This window comes from Urocitellus parryii, chromosome 8, assembly GCF_045843805.1.
Source record: "Urocitellus parryii isolate mUroPar1 chromosome 8, mUroPar1.hap1, whole genome shotgun sequence".
NCBI classification, from domain to species: domain Eukaryota; kingdom Metazoa; phylum Chordata; class Mammalia; order Rodentia; family Sciuridae; genus Urocitellus; species Urocitellus parryii.
This window is the reverse complement of record NC_135538.1, coordinates 70,242,635-70,264,382: the sequence shown is the minus strand read 5'-3', so window position 1 is coordinate 70,264,382 and position 21,748 is coordinate 70,242,635. Positions and strand designations below refer to the sequence as shown.

The 21,748-nt window shown below is 35.4% G+C and overlaps 1 protein-coding gene across 2 annotated transcripts in view; it reads right to left on the bottom strand.

The window, feature by feature from the left end:
• Positions 1–21,748, bottom strand: part of Mdn1 (midasin AAA ATPase 1) — a 142,639-nt gene that overhangs the window by 90,654 nt on the left and 30,237 nt on the right. For both annotated transcript variants that reach the window (XM_077801619.1, XM_077801620.1), the window contains exons 11-25: positions 21,096–21,177; positions 19,513–19,608; positions 17,986–18,098; positions 16,587–16,735; positions 15,775–15,835; positions 10,820–11,031; positions 10,136–10,239; positions 7,915–8,059; positions 6,892–6,988; positions 5,944–6,057; positions 3,616–3,763; positions 3,234–3,344; positions 1,575–1,726; positions 885–1,063; positions 109–317 (exon numbers count right to left, since the gene is read on the bottom strand). In XM_077801619.1, coding sequence (XP_077657745.1) covers positions 109–317; positions 885–1,063; positions 1,575–1,726; positions 3,234–3,344; positions 3,616–3,763; positions 5,944–6,057; positions 6,892–6,988; positions 7,915–8,059; positions 10,136–10,239; positions 10,820–11,031; positions 15,775–15,835; positions 16,587–16,735; positions 17,986–18,098; positions 19,513–19,608; positions 21,096–21,177 — 1,972 coding nt within the window. The remainder of the gene's footprint in view (positions 1–108; positions 318–884; positions 1,064–1,574; positions 1,727–3,233; positions 3,345–3,615; positions 3,764–5,943; positions 6,058–6,891; positions 6,989–7,914; positions 8,060–10,135; positions 10,240–10,819; positions 11,032–15,774; positions 15,836–16,586; positions 16,736–17,985; positions 18,099–19,512; positions 19,609–21,095; positions 21,178–21,748) is intronic.

Below are 21,748 nucleotides of genomic sequence, written 5' to 3'. Positions count from 1 at the left end.
ACAAAAAGAAAAGCTCTTCAACAGAGATAAAAATTTCTTATTCCTACCAAGAAAAATGTGCTATTTGGTATAGGAACAAAAGAAAGGTAGGGGGTAAATGCTACATACCTTTCTTCCTCCATAAAGCCCTGGGGGATTTTGTGTAGCAAAAAGCATGAACCGAGGATGTGCTTTAACGACTTCTTGTGTTTCTGTTATGAGCAATTCTCGGTTATCATCCAACAGTCTGTTGAGTGCCTCTAACACATCAGTAGGGGCCAAATTTAATTCATCTAAGATAATCCAGTAGCCCTTTCTCATAGCATCAATAAGAACACCTAGGAGGAAATCAACATTGGGAATTAGTATATAAAATAGTATTTAAAAATACATACAAACCAATAAATCCTAGATTATCATTAAATTTCTAAGCAAATTATTTTGTGCAGTCAGTCTTGTCCCAAAACATTATGTGATGTTGCAGGTCAAAAGCACAATTTTCAATTAAAACAGTCCCTTTTTACCCAAAAGGAAGAGCCAGAACTAATACCTCTTCTCCAACTTGTTCACTTTTCCTTATAGTCTAATGTCATTTAAATCAACAAATTCTCATTATTTCCAAATTCCCTAAGACTCATTCTATTCTTTGAAATTCTACGACATGAAGCAGCAGTTCAATAGCCCTCTTCAAAATCTGGTCCTAGTTCTTAGACAGATGGCAATATTAATGGGATCTAAAGGAAGCCAGCAGCTAAACATCCCTTTAACTATGTGTAAGCAAGAAAAAGAGAAACACTATGACAGAGGTTCAAGTGCCTCAATCAGAAAGAATGAAGAATATTGCTTAAGGAAATGGGTCTAAGAGACTGAAAACCTACATCCATGGACTAGAAGGTAAACCATACCTTCTTTAAAGACAAGCTTCCCTGAAGAGTCAGATGTATAACAACCAATATACTCCTGAATATCCGTGTGTTCATGATTATTGATACGCACGCAGTGATTGCCAGTAGCTGCAGCCAGCCACCTGATCAGGCTTGTTTTACCAACTGAGGTCTCTCCCTGAATCAGCACTGGGTATGTTCTGTACGAGATCAGTCAATACAACAATTTTTAAAGAAGAAGAAGAAGAAGAAAAAAATGCCCAAACAAAAAACAGTGAAACCATTATTATTTTGAAAAGTGTTAAAGAAGAATAACTTTATCATTTAACAACATAAACAAATTTTTCTATATTTATGCACTGAGAAGTTTCTATATTTAAAAACTGTTGCTCAGAAAATACTTCCAACCTCTCGTGAGAAAAAGTGGAATTGACCACTACTTGTCTAATAGTGACACATATTCACCAGCAATATACACCCCACCATGCTCCCCCCCAAATTTAAATATGGCCAAAACATTTTCATCCATATTGCTCCCACCTAAGGTATAATTAGAAATAATACTTTGTTCCAGGAGAAAAGTCACATTGCTAACTTTAGAAAGTAATAACTGTAATGAGCAACAACAAAGCTCTTTCAAAGTAGACTAGAATAACATCAAAGCCTATGCTTATACAGATTTCATAGCTGATGGAAAAAAGGCCCACACACCCTGCAGAGACCACTCGGACTATATCTCTCAGGTTCAACTTAACAGAAGATGTCAGAACGTATGTGTCATCTATTGTAGGCTCCTTATCTCCCACTGAAATCCAGTAGCCTTCAACCTGGATGAGCCGACCTCCTTTTGGCTCTGGAATAGGCTGAAAGAGAAAAGTTAGAGAGATAATCCACTGTCTTAGGACAACAATGTGTAAGAGAGAGGAGTAAAGTAGGATATGAAATTGTTAGCAAGAATGTTGCCTTATTCTGGATTCTTTCAAAACAAAAATCCTTTGGCAATGAAGAATGAGAATAAAATTTGTCCTGTAACTGTTTTAAAATTGGGAAGAAGTTTGGTGGGCTGGGAACCAATTTGAATCAAAATAGTTTCCTACATGTTTTTATAATTTGGTTCTTTTCTATTATCTACCAAAATGCCCACTCTGTTTAATCAAACCTATACCTCATATACAACAGGTATATGGTGCTGTAGTGAAGGAGGAGGCTTTGCATTACTGTGCTTTGGTTTCTCTAGAAGATCAAAAAACCAGAAGGCTCTCCGGTCATTTGTGGGTAATTTTATGGACAGCGGTATTATCTTTCCAAGATAAGGTATTTGCTACTAGGTAGGATTGTACAAATTGTTTTATCAATCAAAAATTGTCAAAAAATGGTCAAAACTATAGCTATGGAAAATTTCCCAGACCCGAAGCTACAGGTTTTATAAAGCTAAGGACAGCCAAATTGAGCACTGGAGAAAAAAGTACCTTTAAGTTTCTGTCACGACCATGAGGAACATAATAGTAAAAATGAGCAACTGGAAGAGACTACTATTTAGTTATAATAGAAGCTAACTTGAGTCTTTTTTGCATCAATGTTTTTACAGTTTATCAGAAGTAGTTATTCATGTGTTATTTTTAAAAGACTAAATCCAAAATAACTGCAAGTCTCAATGGCTCTCTTCCTACTAAGCAAACAATCAATAAATAAACATTTCAGTAGTGAATAGTTTCAATCTTTCAGACCTGTGTTATTCTGTAATTTCCTCCGCCAAACTCAAATGACAGTTGTTTAGAACAGTGGCCCCTCTCCCTAAGAAAGCCTGATCATCAATCAGAAGGAAAGTGTATAAATAACCTGTAGGGCAATCATCCAATGAAATGTTATGTAACCATCAGAAAGCATTTTATAATGATCTCTGGTACCATAATGAAAACATATCAAAGAATTAGACCAAAACAGGAAAGCTAGGGCTGAAGGTGTAACTCAGTGACAGTATACTTGCCTAGCAGGCACAAGGACCCGAGTTTGATCTCTAACACATAACACACACACACGCACACACACACACACGTAATAGTAAAAAGGGAGAGCTACAGAATATTCATGTGTGATGGTTAACAACAGAATTTGAATATATAATGAAACATTTGCATTATAGTTTAGCTGGAAAGAATTATCTGCAGGATTTAAATCTCCTAGGAATACAATTTATTGGAACTTTTGAACTGAGCACTGGAAGACATACATTTCTGTAACCTTAAAATTTTTTGTAACAGATTTCTTTTAGAATTGTTTTTTTTTTAAATTTAAACTCAAACAGTTGAAAATTTGTTAATCCATCCAGCTATTTATGTCAAATAAGTTGAAAATAAAAAAACAATGTACCTGTTTCAGCAGACTTTTGACATTGCCAGAGATGATATGTTGACAAATAAGTTTCTGAACTACTGGATGTGATGCCCTATCGAGCTGTGTTAGGAAACCCAAACAAAAACCCTAGAGAGAAAGCACATAAAATAAATTGTGTCTCTGTTGAAACAGCCCAGTTCATTTCAGGAACAAAATTCAACCTGAATAGTGATACTTCCCAACAACTTTGAAACGTGTAAGGTAGTAGAAAAACGCGCAGGACAGCTCTAGTATGAAGTGTTTCAAGCTAATCAGAAAGACTGTGAAACAAGACAATCTAGCATATGTATTCACATTCCCTCCCTCCTTGGTGAGCCCACCCAACCCAGCTCCTATGTCAAATAGACTTCAGAAAGACCTCATATATTGAGCGCTGGATGTTGCCACATGGATTGGAAGCTGCAAATCGCAAGGCCCTGCAGAGAGTTCGAAGGCTGTAGTGAGGTCTGTGGCCAGTCCCATCAACCAATTTTGTGCCAGACTCTTTCCGCAAACCTGTGTAGAAGCTACAAAGAGGATAAAAGTTTGGGTAATTTTAAGTATTATTTTCTTGTTGTCACCACTTTTCTACAGAAGATTCAAAGGCCATGTTTATAAATCATAAATGGTAAACCTTACATACAATTTTCTATAGCGAATATCAAACCTTTCAGTCTGGAGGCTGTCTTTCAAAATGAAATAGTGAAAAATCAACCTATTTCCTTTGGTGAGGCACAAAGTACAAGGTATAGCTCCTCTAGCAAAAAAAGTATCAATGGTAAGTGAGAAACTTAAGGAGAGTAAGATGCAAGAGACCCTTAGTAAGAGCATACTGATTCCAAACTCAGTGTTCCAGAGTTGGATCTAACTCAAAGGGCAAATGAAGTCTTTGTATAGTCTATAGTGTTGATGAATGATTACAGAGAAAACAGAACTCCTGATGTTTTGAAAGGTCACAGACAATGGCTATAATTAGTTTAAGTGAAATGTTACAAAGTGGGACAATATGATGACCATTATTATAAGTTATCACTATAATATTTCAGATTCAGAGAATGACAAGATGAAAGAATTCTCACACTGAAACATGAATTTCCCACACTTTGAAATTTTTTGAAATTCATTATCAACTACAATATCAAATCCATGTTCCTGGCCAAATGGGATATGCGCTGCCTCTTTACAATCTAGGAAGATATTTTTGTTTCTTTGAACAAATGCCTCCCTGACAAACCTATTTAAAATAGGACTTCAGGCATTCATGTTCCAACACGTTGATGTTGTTTCTTCAATTTTCACAAACTAAAATTATAGGATACAGCTCCTCATTTATTGGTTATCTTCACTTTTAGAATTGAAGCTCCATAAAGAGAAACAAATCTGCTCTGTCTTATTTACAATATAGTCTTACCAATGAGGCATTCCTTGAGTCACTTGTTTATTAAATAAGAAACAAACCACAAAATGCAAAGCAAAAATACCCTTATGATCCTATTTCAACTCCTTCACCTATTATATTTCTTTCTAGAGGACACAATAAAAGTTAAGTAAATGATCTGCCCAGAATGACAAGCTTCTATCTTCTCGAGCTAGTCCTAGGATTCAGGTTGTCTAACATAAAATATTGCTCTCTTTCTATATGGGCACACAAAACAGAAAAAAGAGACTAGTAAGTACCAAGCCACACTATCACTCTGTATTTTATTCAGCTCAATGTCTATTAATTCTAAACCAGACTCCTTCAATGATATAGGCCACTTTATCACATATCCCACATATCTAGTATGCAAATTACAAGTAGAAAATATTTCATCAAGACAGGTCAAAATATAAGCCATTTATATTAAATCTAAACCAGCAAATCAAAATCTTAGCTATAAATATAGAAGTAGTCAGTAGAGCTATTATCTTATTGTCTGCAGTCCCATAGATAGGGGGGTTTAGCTTTCCATGTAGGGTTATGGGCCAAGCAATATGTGCAATGACCAAACAGACTCCATTTTACTGTGAGACTCCATATCATATAAGAAATGCTTCTCTTGTGGGAAAGCTACACCTCTATACCCATGAATAGTTATCTAGCATAACATACTTGGCAACACAAAACAGCAATTATTATACAATGTAAAATTGTTCTCTTTGGTTTCATTTTTTTGGGGTAATGTACCTTGTCAGAGATTGATTGTCTAGACATTAGTAACCATTCTCTAACTTGTACTCAACGAGGGTCATTTTGACCCACTTCTGCTTGCTTGCTGCTATGCCAACCTGGAAAGTCCTGGGGGAAATACCAATGTACCCATTGTATTGTCTCGCTAAATGCCCAATCCAGCTTCTATACCTGATTGCTTATAGCTACATCAACCCAGATGCAGTTTTTGTCTTTAAATATCCTAAAATGCTAAGGCTTGGGGATGGTTCCTTGCAGAGACAGTTATGGGTCCTGAGGGGAGCTGGCCAGCTAAATAAAGACTCGTCAATTTGGAAAAAACTGGGACCTGGTGTGTTTTCTGAATGACCTACCCCACAACAGTAGGAAAAGATTTTCCTAAGGAAAATCTTAATTCACATAATGTTCCATCTTTAAAACAGAAATCCAAATAACAATCTTTCCGTCAGTTTTTTCCAGTTAGAAGCAAAAGGAAAAGAAGGAAATAAATGTATGTTCAGAGGGAAAGTATATAAAGACAAGCCAAACAGAACCTACTTTATGATTCCTTGCACTGTGCTCTTGTTCATGCTCAATCCTTTCAGATAATCCACAATAAGAATCTGTAAATCCTCTTTACTTTCCAATTCTTCTACATATAGTTCCGTGAACCTGTAATTATTACAGAATAAAGACTTTTAAGAAAATTAATGCAAATATGCTGACAATAAAAATATTAAACAAGTTTTATAAGCTCATTTTAAAATAGATTCTTAACTTGATCAAAATAAAAGATAATCTATCCATTAATTCATTATCACTTCTTCAATGCAATAAATTTTCTAAATATATTCTTCATATGAGAAAACAGTTACAAAGCTAAAACATACTTATCATTTTCAGGTGTTTTTGATCATAACTAAGTGTAATGAAAAATATGAGCAACAAAAAATAAGCCACTCATGATCAGAAATAAAAGATAAAGTGAAAGAAAAAAGGTACTTCAATGTAGTTTCTAAATTTTCCCTGTGGAGCTTTTATTACTTTTATCACTACTTTAAAACTTGAAACAAAAGGTTACCAACAATAATTTTGGTTATTTCTTTTCAAAGGTTACAACCATAAAATACCAAAAATCAAACTTTTTTCATGTCAGTGCTTAGTGATGAAAAAGAAACTTAATATAAATAAGCTTAATAAACCTATATGCTATACACTATACTCTGACATGAAATTTTACTAATAGGTAAGAGGCCATTTGAAGAAGGAAAAGTTTTTTTTCAATAGTACCCATGAGCCATTAAGTATCATATTAAAAACCACACAAAGTATTCTTTATTGTTCTGGACGTTCTCATACACTTACAACCTATATAAAGTAGAAAAACATAACAAATAAGGAAACTAAGATTCCTCTATTACAGACCAAGAAATATCAAGAATTGTTTTGAAGTCTGGTTATGTTGACGTTACCAATCAAAATAAGAGAGAATTTAAAACACCTTACCTGTTTCTTATTCCTGGTGGGAGATTTCTTTTGCCCACATCAGTAGCTGGATTCATGCAGGCAAATAAACGGAAGTCAGGATGACGAACCAGTGGCTCTGTTAAGAGAAAAGTAGAAATCCCCTATTACTTGTAACAACAATCAAGTGATCAGATCCCAGTCCCTAAGGGAAGCCTACCTAAATCCACAGAAACCCCAGCCCCAAATTTCTTCTTAGAACAGTCAAGCTGGTGCAGGCAAGAAAATAAATACACATATGCTGACAATAAAAATATTAAACAAGAGCTGGGGATATAGCTCAGTTGGTAGAGCTCTTTCCTCACACACACAAGGCCATAGGTCCAATCCTCAGCACCACCAAAAAGAAAGAAAGAACAAATGTTTTGGGCTGGGGATGTGGCTCAAGCGGTAGTGCGCTCGCCTGGCATCCGTGCGGCCCGGGTTCGATCCTCAGCACCACATACAAAGATGTTGTGCCCGCTGAAAACTAAAAAAAAATAAATATTAAAAAAAAATTCTCTCTCTCACACTCTCTTTAAAAAAAAAATATTAAACAAGTTATATAAGCTCATTTTAAAAATACAGAAGTCTTAACTTGATCAAAATAAAATATAACCATTAACTCATTATCATTTTTTTATACCATCGTTACCTTTTCTGAAACCCCATCAAAATAATTTTTTAAATCTACATATACAATTTAGCCTCATGTTGCCATTCTAGTTTTGTGAGCATTTCTGCACCGTTACATCTTTCATCACCCATTTATTCACACGTATTTTGACAATGTGTGCATGTCTATTACCCACAACCCAATTGCCTTGACAAACTATCTCCTTCTTCTTTGCATTCCTAATATCATCTAAGAACATTTCAAAATACTTTGCAGAAACTTTGTTTACAAGGAATGAATGAATTCCATCAGGAGGTTCACATAATCCACTTATGCCAAAACAATCCCATTTTTAAATTTAGGCCAAAAGACATGGCACCAAGTCAAACCCCAAAGTGATCAAATGCTACCTGTGTCTCCTCGATCAAGCAACACCAGGGAACCAGAGGATCCTTCAAGCAAACCACTCAGACATTCTAATGTTTCAGGAGCAGCCAAATTAATCTCATCCAACAAGATCCACTCTCCTTTCTTTACAGCCTGAGCTAATGTACCCTAGGAGAAGACAATGTAAAAAGTTCAGACTGCATATCAAATAAAGGCACACTTATTAAAAGCAGTTATGTGAGCAAGATTAGAAACTGAGGCCAGGGTAAATCTCTCCCACTTAAGAACCTATTCTTTGACTGTTAAATGGCTGTCAAAAAATCATCAGAGTTTAAGGCCAACTTAACCTTGTAAATGTTCCAAGGAGGTCACGAGAGTATCTTTGAGTCTTACACTAAGATGTAATACACTATCCTCTCATTTTGTGGATAGTCAATTAAATACTAAAGTATTCAAGTATTTAAAAGCACCCAATTACCTGTTCTAAGAACCCAAAATAAATACAGGGTCAGGTTATAAGTATAGCAAGACCAGAAAAATGTCCAAATCAAGAGTGTAGTAGTAGCTGGGTGTGGTGGTAAATGCTTGTATCCCAGTAGCATGGAGTAGCTTGGGAGGCTGAGGCAGGAGGATCCCTAGTTCTAAATCAGCCTCTGCAATTTAGCAAGATCGTGTCTTAAAATAAAAAGGGCTGGGGATGTGACTCAGTGGTAAAACCACTGGGTTAAATCCCCAGTACAAAAAAAAAAAAAAAAAAAGAGTGTAGTAGTTGCAATACATGTCCTTCACAGTTGCTTAAGAATAACAAAATGAATCTTAGCTCCAGTCCACTGAGGTTCTCTCTTTTAAGTTCTCTTTCCAGGAGCAATAAAAATATCTTACAGTCCACTCAGTTAACAAATCAAAATCTGTTTTACTATTCCTGGGTGCAGTGGATCCCAGCAATTTTGAGAGGATGAGGCAGGGGGATCACAAGTTCAATGCCAGCCCTAGCAACTTAGAGAAACACTAAGCAACTTAGAGAGACCCTGTCTCCAAATAAAGAAAAAAAAAAACTTTCAAAAGAACTGGGGATGTGGCTTAGTGCTTAAGCACTGATGGGTTCAATCCCCAGTACAACCCCCTCAAAAAAGGAAAAAAAACCTTACTATTTAAATTGCTCTGGACTCTTATTTTCAGTTGATTCTAACAAAAATGCTCTACAAATTAAACTGAGAAAAATAAAACCGAATACATTATATTTGTTATATCATTAAATCCTAAAACATAAGCCTTAATTTCAGAGCCCTTGACATTTTAATTGGTTATTTTATAAATAATCATATTTTTATAAATAACTGTATTAAGATTAAGCATGGTCCAGTGCAGTGGCACATTCCTGAAATCCCTGTGATGCAGGAGGCTGAGGCAGAAGGATCATAAGTTCAAGGGCAGCCTCAATGACTTTGTAAGATGCTGTCTTAAACTAAAAAATAAAAAGGGCTGGGCAATGTAGCTCAGTGTTAGAGGATTCCCAGTACCCACCTAAAAGAGGTTAAGGACAGATGACCAAATTTCCTACACCCATGGTTGAATAAACCTTCTCTCTTACCAAAACACCAACCAAGACTCTACCTCTTCAAGAACATGATCTAAAAAGGTTTTACAGAAATAATATAAAAATAAAACAAAGAAATCCCAAGTCATGAATATTTAATCCAAGTGATGTTTCCCTACATAGATAAACTACAGCAAACAGTATAGCTGACCATGTCCTTTAATAAAAAAAAGGGACACAGAAGTGAATGAACTTCAATCCCTCTCACAAACATTTTTTTTTAATATTCCCAATTAGGCTGGAGCTGGAGCATGGTCTCAGGCTCAAGCTTTTGCTTGTGTACACTCACCCCTGCTTACATACGCATAGAAAAAGAATATAGAGTACACTACTTGTCCTCAACTGCTTCTTTAAAACTAATAATTACAGGGACTGAGGTTGTAGCTCAGTGGTAGAGGGCTTGCCTTGCAATGTGAGGCACTGGGTTTGATCCTCAGTACAATATGAAAATAAATAAAATAAAAGTATTTAAAAAAATAGTAATCGTGCTCACCAAGACATTACTATCATTAGGAACGTTTTTAAAAAATATTCCCCCAAATCACTACTTAATTGTTTTTTGTTTTTTAAATCTTAAAACAGCAACACAAATTAGTAACATGCCACAAACCAACACTTCCTTAACCTAAATATCTAAAACAAAATACCTCTACAAATGCAAATAATAGGGCATTTTCAGCCATTTTCATCTGTTGTTGGGCATGGTTGAGTCTAAGGCCAAAAGCTTCCCATTTCTCCTTTAGGAGTAACCCTAGAAGAGAATAAAGACAAGAATTTAACACATTGTTTTATTTGTCATCAATATTGCATATAGAGCTCTTAAACACCTAAAAACCATACAAATAATGAAACACAAAAATTAAGCATCTTCAACAATAGTCTAAAAATCTACCTATCTATTTTTGAGTGTGGTACTAGTAATTGAACCTAGGGGCACCCTATCACTAAGCTGCATCCTCAGCCCTTTATGTTTGTTTGTTTGTTATTTTTGAGACAAGGTCATGCTGTTGCTGAGGCTAGCCTTGAACCTGTGATCCTCCTGCCATAGAAGCCTCCAAGCTTCTTGGCTGTGGAATCCAGCACTTTAAAAAAAAACATGACATACAAACAAATAAGCAGAGCTTGTATACTAGTATCCTCAGTCATTTGGTTTTGCAGAAATCATGCCTAGAAGCATGGCAGCAGCAACACGTCAAAATTTGTCAACTCTGCCAAAAGTTCTAGAAAGCTCCAATTTGTATTTCTCATTTCCCCCCCCCCACTTTTCTCTTAAGTATTAAATGAATCTCAGTCTCATGTCTTCCCACCATCGGTCTGGGTTATATCCTTACCAGTTTCACTCTCTTTTCCTTCCTTGTCAACAGCAGACTTGTGTACATGCTGCATTAATCTCAGGAGATTATGCCACCGTTTTTGCCTATAACAGGTCTGAATGTGCCCCAAGAAAGTAAAGTTTTGTTTCTTGGAAAATGTTTGGGCAAAGAGCTCCTCAAATGCCTCTCGTAAGGGTAGCCAAATAAGCTTATGGTCCACAGGCTTGTAACTGAAACAAAAGGTAAATGTGATTCACAAACTTCTAAAGCTAATAGATTAAAAAGCACACATCAGAATAATCAAAACCAGAAATACAATCTAAATATTAAAATCTATGTCAAAGTTTTAAACTGTAATCTATTCTTCTGTTCCAAGTGTTTGAAGGGCTTCTACTTATTAAAAGTATTATGAAAAATTTCAAAATTTCCAGTTAGACAATAAAACATGCTATTTTATTTTACTATTTGTTTAAATAAATATGTAGAGGACTTAATTATAAATCATGTTTTAAGACTGACCAAAAAGATATCAAGACATTTTTAGAAGAAAAACAATATAAAATCAATGTTTATTCACCATTGGGCAGGGGTTGTGATGATATTGCTCACAATGGGAAAAAACTACTTATAATTAGTAGGAGTGGGAGTATGGGGGTGAATTTATAATATTGCAATGATTTATGACCATCCAAAGTTCAGGTTTTATTTCATAGTATTTCGATGATTCTTTCTTAGTTCTTGGCATTTAATTTCTCTGGATAAAAAAAAGAAACCAAGTTTCATTTAATACTAGAGTAGAGAGCATAATAGGAAAAAAGTTCAGGAAACATTGTTCTAATTAGTATATGAAAGTAGCCTAAGCAAAATTAAATGCTTCTGGAAAATCTTAAGCATATAATTTTATGTAACTTAAGTTATTAAGTACTATAATTCAAGAGCAATAAGATAAATTTTATTTCTAAGAAAATTTTTTAGCTTGAAAACTGAAAAGATGCCAAAATATATTAAAGAACAGTCAAACACAGAGAACTCAGAGACTGCTATTTACTCATCAGCTTATGAGGGAAAAATAATAAGATGAGTAAGAACCAATGACCTGATAATGAGTACCTACAATGACAAGTCAGATTCCAGAGACAAAAAGTGTGGGAACTTCAAACTCATTTCCACTTACCCATTAGCATTAACAGATTGATAATGGCATTTCTTTATTGTATTTATTCAACTAAAATTTACTGATCACCTATGTGTGTTAAACCCTGAGTCAACAAGACCTAAAAGGTCCTGCTCCTATTAGGCTTACAACCTAATACAGAAATAAATCTACTACAAAATATCAAGCAATAGTTTAATTGCTATGAATATAAATTAAGTAGGGCAGAAGGAAAGTAGGTGGTGGAGGTATTAATAACATAAGTTACCAGTCAGGAAAGCTTTATTGAAGAAGGGACATATGAAAGACACCTAAATCAAACAAGGAAATAAGCTAAGCAGGTTATCTGTGGATGGCAGGAAATGCCACAGAGGAAGTATCAAGTGTCTGTGGGAGTCAGAGGATGCCACCAAAAGGAAACAGCTAGCAAGTGTCTAGCTGACACAATATGGAAAAAGCACCTAAAGCTCAGCACCACAGGCATGGATGGAGATCATGTCAGAGAAGTGCCAGTGGCCAGTGTCAGGTTACAAAGGATTTGTACAAGTGTTTACAGGCCAAAAACAAACAAACAAACAAACGCCTTTGGGTTGTATTTTAAATGGAATGAACAGTGGAGAGATTTGAGGAAGAAAGTGATGTAATCTGATTGTACTTCAAAAGGATCATTTTAACTACCACATGGATGCCCAGGTGTGGTGAGCACATCTGTAATCCCAGGGACTTGGGAGGCAGGGGTAGGAGGACTGCCAGCCTCAGCAACTTGGACCCTATGAAATTTTGCGAGACCTTATCTCAAAATAAAAATGGCTGGGGATATGGCTCAGTGGTTAACATCCTTGTGTTCAATCCATGGTACAAAACAAACACACTCCAAAAAATACCACATGGCATAAAAGACTAGAGGAAGTTAGAAGTTGAAACAAAGAAACAAGACCAAAGCACTAGACCAGGCAAAAGATGATGAACTAAAGGGACAACATGGGAAGTGGTGAGAAATGGAACAAAATATACACGTCATCTAAATGAAACTGTTAGTACTGAAAATAGTAAACATGGGATCCAAAGCTAATGGAGGCAGCAGTTTAATGGCAGAACACACATTCTTTTAATGCATACAAAGGACTCAAAACAGTCCTTGGCATATGAGGACTGCCACAAAGAGTTAGCTGTTATTACTAATATTAATCAAGCACTGCTATTACTGTCTATCAATTTTATGAAAAAAGTGGCTTAATAAAAATTGGAGTTCTTTAAAGTTGAGTATAGTTGCTAAAGCAGTTAAGTCAATATATGATTCAATCAATGAGAAAAATGCGCTGAGGATTTAAGTCAGTGGGACAGCATATACTTATCATGCATGAAACCCTGGTATTTGATTGATTAATCCCCAGTACCCAAAAGAGAAGAACAGAAAAAGCATACAGCTCAAAAAAGGAAAAAACTAAAATCCCCAAATTAACCACAACACACATACTCAATGGGAACAAAACTGACATGGGTCCAAGACACCTGCCTCTATGAAAAATAAGTCACCAGGTATTGTATTCTTTAGAACTACATGGAAAAGATCATTTGAAGCTAGGTATGGTGGAAAACTCCTATAATCCTAGTGCCTTGAAGGCTAAGGCAGGAGAATCACTTGAGGCCAACCTCAACAATTAGCAAAAACCCTGTATCAAAATTTAAAAGAACTGGCGATATAATTCAGGTAAACAACTGCTGTAGTTCAATCCCCAGTACCCACCCTCCCTGTCAAAATCTGTTCATTTGAAAATGGCTACAACTAAAGAAAATGACTCTCCAAAATGTAGAACATGTAAAGAAAATATAAAAGACAAAACAATACATGCTAAGTAATAAAAATAAATGATAAACGCTGTTTCTTCATTTCATGTTCAGGTTCTGAGTTTAATTTGAGTTCTGTCCTCTTCTGTATAGTTTCTTTTAAGAATGGTTCCAATAGGGCTGGGGTTGTAGCTCAGCAGTAGAGTGCTCACCTAGCACATGCAAGGCCCTGGGTTTGATCCTTAGCACCACATAAAAATAAATAAAATAAAAGCAACTGTGTCCAACTACACTTAAAAAATAAATATTAAAAAAAAGAATGGTTCCATGCATGACAAGGAAAATGTAGATTGCACATTTTCATTCTATTTCTATGACCTTTGATTTTCCTCAATCTTTTTTTTCCTTCATTGCCAACTTCTCCAAAGAGAACCTTCTTTCTTTCCTCCAGAGTTTTTCCCTCAGATACTACTTTTCCTCAAGCCCTTTCCCTATGAACCTGAATTTTATACTTTTCTTTTTTAGTACTAGACTTTTTCTTTATGGAATGATTTTAAGTTTTCTGTCCCTCTCATGGGGTCACTTAGGCTGCATCCATCTCCAACTCAGTTGGATTTTGGCTTCTTGAAGCACACAGGTAATGTTGAACATCTATATACTGCCTGCCAGAAGTCCATTTTAAAAACAAAAAATAAGTTAAAATTAAATAAAAGGGCTGGGGTGTAGCTCAGTTGTATAGCATTTTCCCACCAAGTGCAAGATCTGCTCCCCCTCATTAAAAATCAAATGAAAAAAAAAAACAACATATCATCCTTACACTAATTAAAAAGCAATGGGTGCTAACAACCATAGGAAGGGAATTTTCAGTAATGTATATGGTTTGATGCCATTAAGGCTCTTCATTTTATAGTGTCTTTACCTATAATAATAGTTTTTTGAAAAATCAATCTAAAAGATGCAGATTTGTAAACCAATCCAATTAGATCCATAAATATCTTCTTTTTCCAACATAAAACTTGATATATGCTAGATATATTTAATGTAAATAATATAAGAAATGGAACTAACCACACATACGAGGGACAGAAATATCATCCTTTCTGGCCTGTCTCCTTGCCTTCTCCTGAATTTTGTTTTCCACTTTCTTGCCTTTTCTAAAAAGACTTTTGATCTTCCAATCTTACAAACAATGATTCTTAAACAAGAGAGTCACCTAGCAACCTACACTATGATATATATTACAAGATTTGATTTATGTTACTTTCTACTAATATGAGAATAGAGAAAACAAGGGAAATTTCCAACGATACAAAAATTGAGGAGTATGTAAAGTTTTCTTTTAGTAACTCATGCTATTCTACTAACAAGAAAAAAGGAATATATTCTAGTCACCAATTTGGCACCAAAACGAAACTCCAGTTTATTATCTGTTAGTTACAAATCTTTCATAATATCAATTGCATCAGGGCACCAATGGGTTCCTGTGTATTCAATACATTTACAATAACTTGAAATGACTGACAGAACATTATAAATTCTTAGAGGAAAAGATGAACTTGTCTGTGTTTGATTAGTATAGGATTAAAAAAGTAAGAAATTACTGAAGACATATATAGATGCAAAAAAAGAAATAAACAGCATAGACATGCCTGGTTAAATAAAAAGATCTGTAGAAGCATCTTTGAAGAGTGACAGCAAAAAATCTTCATAAAAGTTCTTAAAACCTATGCTTTAGTTCAATTGTACTATATATACAAATGCTACCTGATTAATATACTTGTCTGGTTTGTCTTCCCTCTTCCCTTCCAGTGTATCATCCATCATTGAGAACAAGGACCTTTATAATGAAAAAAAATCATCTACATAGCCAAGATCCTCTCAATAAATTCTAATAAGTACCGTGCTGGGGTGCAGCAAGGGGTGCTAGTCTATGAATATTTTCCCCAGGCTGCCAAAGCTTTGTAAGGTAAGTGTTTCTTACCTCAAGCAGTAAACACAAAATAACATGAAAAAAATTTCAAACCACATTTACCCTCCAAGCAAGTCTGCAGTGTCACTCTGCTGATTCATATTGACAACTCTCAAACGGTGGCCTTTATAAAAGAAAGGGAAAAAGAATTATTCCAAACTTTTAAATGCTGATTAATATCCAGTATACATCTTAAGAATATAAAGACATAGAATAGCACAAACATTTAATATGTATTTCCATGTATCTTCTCATTTTACTTCAGGGACCACAAACTTTTTAAATTTTCTCACATCTCCATATAGATATAAAACAGTCACATTCACTGTGGCATTACTGGTATAGCATCTGGATAACTATGCATAGGAAAACACCCTTCATTAAGTCAAGGTCTACAATGAGGGCTAAGTAAATGTCCATAATGTGTAATTATTTGACCATTAGAAGCCAAATTAAAAAAATAAAAAATTTTAAAAAATTGTCCAATCTGCTTAACTTAATGTAATATGTAGAGTATAATTCCATCTGTATGAAAACACCATCTAGACTGAGGATGTGGCTCAAGTGATAGCGCACTTGCCTAGCATGTGTGAGGCACTGGGTTCGATTCTCAGCACCACATAAAAATAAAATAAAGATGTTGTGTCCACCTAAAACTAAAAAAAAAAAAACAAAAAACCCACCATCTATATGCACATGACATTTGCACACCAAAAATTAATCCAATCAGTTAATAGTGGTCATTTCTGGGAAACAACACAGATGGAGAAAGGTCACTTTTTAAAACTCTAGTTATCTTTAGACTGTTTAAAAACAAAAAACAAAAAGAGTCATTGCAAAATGCTTAAGGGCAGTCATTTCCCTCCAGGAGTTACCTGTAATGTGTGCCAAGTACTGGACAGTAGAGGTTTTGCCAGTCCCAGTCTCTCCCACCAGCAACACAGGCTCCCCTTTGCTGACGCACACTGCAAGCTGTTCAATGAGAACAGAGGATGGCCGTGTAGCAGCAAAAGTGAATTTCTCCCTAAGAATGGGAAAAAGGAGTTTAAAAGCCAGCCTGGGGATATACATCAGTGGTAGAACAGTTTACCAACCTTGGGTTTGATCCCTATTGATGAAGGTTCCCCCCCTCAAAAAAAGTCAGGCTGCAAGCTTTTCTTAGTGTTGAAAGGAATTCTAATTTCCAGGTTCAACAAAGAAGAATGAGGAAATAGCCCACAGTAATTGTCTTCATGCTATACCAAATATTCCTACAACATATGAATTACAAAATTAATTTGCTCTGCAAACACTAAAGAGTCATACACCTGTGTAAGGTGCTAGGCTCTGGAAATTCAAAACATCTATATGACAAGACACTATATTAGCTGTGTCTTGAACAAATTACTTAACCTGCCTTAACCTCAGTTTTTTCACCTATAAAATATTTATGATAATTGTAATGGGTTTAAGTGTCTTCACTTAAATTCAGTCTATCCAGAATCTGTGGAACTTTATTTTTAAATAGGATATTTGCAGATTTAACCAAGTTAAGAAGAGGTCATACTTCTTTGAGTGGGCAATAAATCCAGCAGCTGGTATCCTTGTAAAAGCAATCTAGAGACAGAAACACATAAGCAGGGAAAAGGCCCTGTAACAACAGAGATAGAAATCGGACGGATACAGACCTAAGTCAAGGATTGCTGAGAGCCAAAATCATCCAGAAAGTAGCAAAAAAGTATTCTTCCCTAGACCTCTCGGAGGAAATATGGCCCTATCAACACCTTGACTTCAGACTTCTAACCTCCAGAATTGTAAGAATAATGTCTGTTCTTTAATGTCACTAAATTTTTGGTCACTGTTAAGGTTTATAAATCATAATTTATAAAATTATTATAATCACTATATGAAAAAGCAAATGAAAGCACTTAGCACAATGCCAGCATCGATTAAGTTTATAATAAATATTACCAGCTCAGAATCTTATATAATCCCAGCCCTCAATATAGACAAATGCCAAAGTCTGACTTCCACCTGAGCCCTGCTTCAATAAATGCACTACAGCGAGCAAAAACCAAGGATCATCTTCGCTAGTCCACATCTCTAATGGCCTTTATCACCTCCTGTTAACATCCAGTTTCATAGAACATACTTTGGAAAAACACTGCTCCTGACCACATACCATGCTGGCAAAATGACAGTTCAGTAAGGTATTCTGTTCAAAGGATAAGACGAGACCTTCTATCAATTCTTAATGACCACATAGTACATAGGTTAGTTTAGAACCCCACTTACCTCTGTACATGAGCAGCCTCGTTTTGTTTCCGAAGAAGTCGCACTCTGCCTACTTGCACATCTAGTTCATTGATCAGAATTTCTGGTTTATAAAGTTGACAGAAAAATTCGGCCTGTGGGAGGAAAAGATTTCAACTGAATAAAAATCTGCATGCTCTTTAACATTTTCTTATTCACAGAGGCTCATTGTGACCTTCTAATCAGCCTTCTACCTGGAAACACACTCTACTTCCAAGATAGGCAAGTTAGCTTTTAATCAAGGTTGATTTTTCTTCATTTTCCGAGTTTCCAATGTCTTCTTTTAAAACACTGACTGTATTTCCATAAAATGGTCCTTTTGACTCATGTAAATAAACCTCTGTCTATATCCAAAGTGGACACTGCTGATAGACATTTCCCAACAGAGTAAAAACAAAACAAAAAACCCCTCACCTCCTAACTTACGGGAAAAAAATTAGTAGATTTCTCTTCAACCATGCTATTCTCTGCTTTAAATTTCTAACATGGTTCATCTGACTAGTCAAAGCAGAAAAGGAAGTTATGGAAGATGCTCCTGGGTGTCTAGCCATCCATCTCTTTACTTGTTGATAACTCAAGCCGGATTTTGTTCAGGTTTCACAAAAGCAAAAAAGGGGCAAAATGCTCAAGGAAGATGAACCCTCCCCAAAGAAAAAGGGTAAACACTGATTAGTCTAAGTGGTTTGTTTCATTCCTTTGCCCACTAAGATTAGTATATGTATTAATTAATTAATTCCCTCTCAGTGGAGTATTCTATTACCCAAAACACCCCAACTTCTTAAGAAGCTAAAGAAACATTTCCACTATTGCAGTTCCTTACACGAAGCATGCTATAGACATAATTCAAGTAGGAAAGCCAAATATCTGCTCAAGATGAGCCCTAAACATTTCTCCAGCCCCCAACCACAACATTACCACTATTGAAGGGCTCTTTCCTCCAAAAATTTCATTTGCATATATCTGGTGCTAGGGGTTGAACCCACAGCCTTGTGCATGCTAAACACATGCTCTGCCACAGAGCTACATTGCCAACCCTTCATAAATACATATTTGGATATAAAACAAGAATGGTAAAATATTAGCCATGTCTGTGATGAACCTAAGTAGTGGGTATACAGGTATTCATTGGTACTATTTTGAACTTTCCTGATGTTTGAGGACATTAATAATAAAAGGTGGGGGGGGGTGTCTCTGAACCAAACTACAAAGACGTTACTAAGACACAGTTCCAGTTCTAAGCCTATAACCAGAGAATGGTCATTAAAATACTGGAGAATGAGGTATACATGTGATACAGGGCATAAGAAAAATGACTTCAAGGATGTGGAAACACTTGCAGAACTACTAGGGAATGTTAGAAGATTTATATCCATGAAAGGCAGTAATGACACCAACATTCTCAGAGGAGTCAACATTGCAAAAGTTATCCCAGGCAATGACCAGAAACCAATAAGCAAGCTAAATACCCTAGTCTGCTTTCAAAGGAGAAGTAAAAATAGCACCATGTACCTTTTTCTTAGAAATGTTCAACTTGCTTCCAATAACTTCTGCCATTTTCAATTTGCTTGTGCGCTCAGAAAGCATTGCTGTGAAACAGTCCAGAGCCTATTAAAATAACCAAGGCAAATGCCAACTGATTAAAAAACAAAAAACAATACATTAATCACAGAACATCCTATCCTGCCTGGCCTCAAAGGGAAGAAAATAAAATTCGTAAGAACACTGATGCAGTACTGAAAGGGGTATAAATAATGAGCCAAATCTGGACATATGACTTTACCTAATAGAAAACACACGAACAAATATGGAGGATGTTGTTATTGAGTTACTGGTAAAATTAGAAATAAACAAACAAAAACCTTAACTCATTTTGCAGATCTTAACTTTATGTAAAGAATAGCAAGTTAGTGTTCATTATTAGGTATGTGGCTCATGGAAGAAACAACTCTCTCTCAGTGCTGACATAACAGCAAAAGCTTGCTTTCCTGGAACCTCAACCTCCCAAGTAGCTGGGATCGTGTGGTCCACTGCAAGCAGTCAATAAGTAGCTTTATATAGACACAATATTTTACAATAGAAAGTAAATAAGATGAATCTTACCAATGACTCAATTTATTAGAAAAGTATGAAACAGTTATTTGTAAGAGATGAAAAATGGAGAATTTGGAAAATGAAGGACAAGAACAGATTGCCACAAAGCATTTCAGGGTTCAACGTGACCTAAGGGTACACTCCAAAGGAGATTTCTTTCTACTCAAAAAAACTTTACTACACACAAAGATAGTGTAAACCAAACTGGTCATGTTCTCTTCCCCAATCCCAGCTGTCAGAAACCAGAACACTTTTTAATCAAAATTGGTCAATGTTATAGCCAACAGATCTTCAGGCAGCATCATCTTTATTCTTATGGTGGAGGGAATAAATCCTACTTTGTTCTTATAGAATCTGGTAGAGAGTATTACTCAATAGGTCTTCCCTCTAACACATTTTTTTTAAAAAAAAAAAAAAAACCAAGGTTATACTTTATAATTCCCACATTTTCCCCTATACTAAAGATAAAATTTCCACTGAGGCAAGTGTAAATATCAGATAAACACAAATTTATCCAAAAGTCTTCAGAAATTATGCAAGGTGCATAATACATATCTTAGAAACAATCTATATTTTACCACATCACCTTACCATTACTTTGGAGTATACTTTCATTCCACCTTTTAATTTCACTCTCTCAAACTATACTTCTTTTGAAATTAGTAACAATGTCTTAAAACTACAAAACATCAGCCCTCACCAAATAAAATAAATAAATAAATAAATAAATAAATAAATAAATAAATAAATTACAAAATATCTATTGTGCCCAATTAAGATTCCTGTTTTGTTAGCAGTGCTGGGGATTAGACCCAGGGCCTCATGCACGCTAGGCAAGCACTCTATCTTTAAGCCCCCATTAAGAGTTAAGGCAATTTTAGCTTCATTTTTAACTAGCTAAGGATAATAAACCATGCCAAATCAAAAGAAATTCTGAAAGAAATAAAATCAGCAGCTATATAGAGAACAACGAGACAACCAACACAAAGACTTTATCTTACCTCTTGAAAAATATTTAATGATGCTGATGAAGATGAACTGTCAAAGCTATGAGCAATCCTATTACACCAATTCAGTAGATCCCTTTAAAAAAAAAAAAAAAGTAAGAAATAAAAAATCTTAGACCAAAAACATCAGAGTTTGTTAAGGACACCTGACAAATGAGTATCCTATTTTTTCTTCTAATGTGGAGACAAAAGTATTAGATGTAAGAACTTAGAGGAAGTAACCTATCACTCATTTTCCCCCATCCATGCCAGACAAGGTAAGGAAGGAAGGAAGCAAATAACTGATTAAAATGAGGGGAGGGCTGGGGTTGTGGTTCAAGTTGTAGAGTGCTCGCCTAGCATGTGTGAGGTAATGAGTTCGATCCTCAGCACCCACCACATAAAAATAAAAAAGATATTATATCTCCCTAAAACTAAAAACATAAACATTAAAAATAAATAAAAATAAAATAAAATGAGGGGAGTTATCTATTCCTAACTCCAAGTGGCAAGTCCAACCCTTGAAAGAGGAGAGCTGAGGCATAGAACTCATTATATGGAGCAAAATCCAAGAATGTTAATTTAAGGTCCCATATGTTAAGAAAAGAAATCCAGTTAAAGAATTATTATCAAGTTTGTCCTTAAAAGTTATTTTTAAAGGTAAAAAT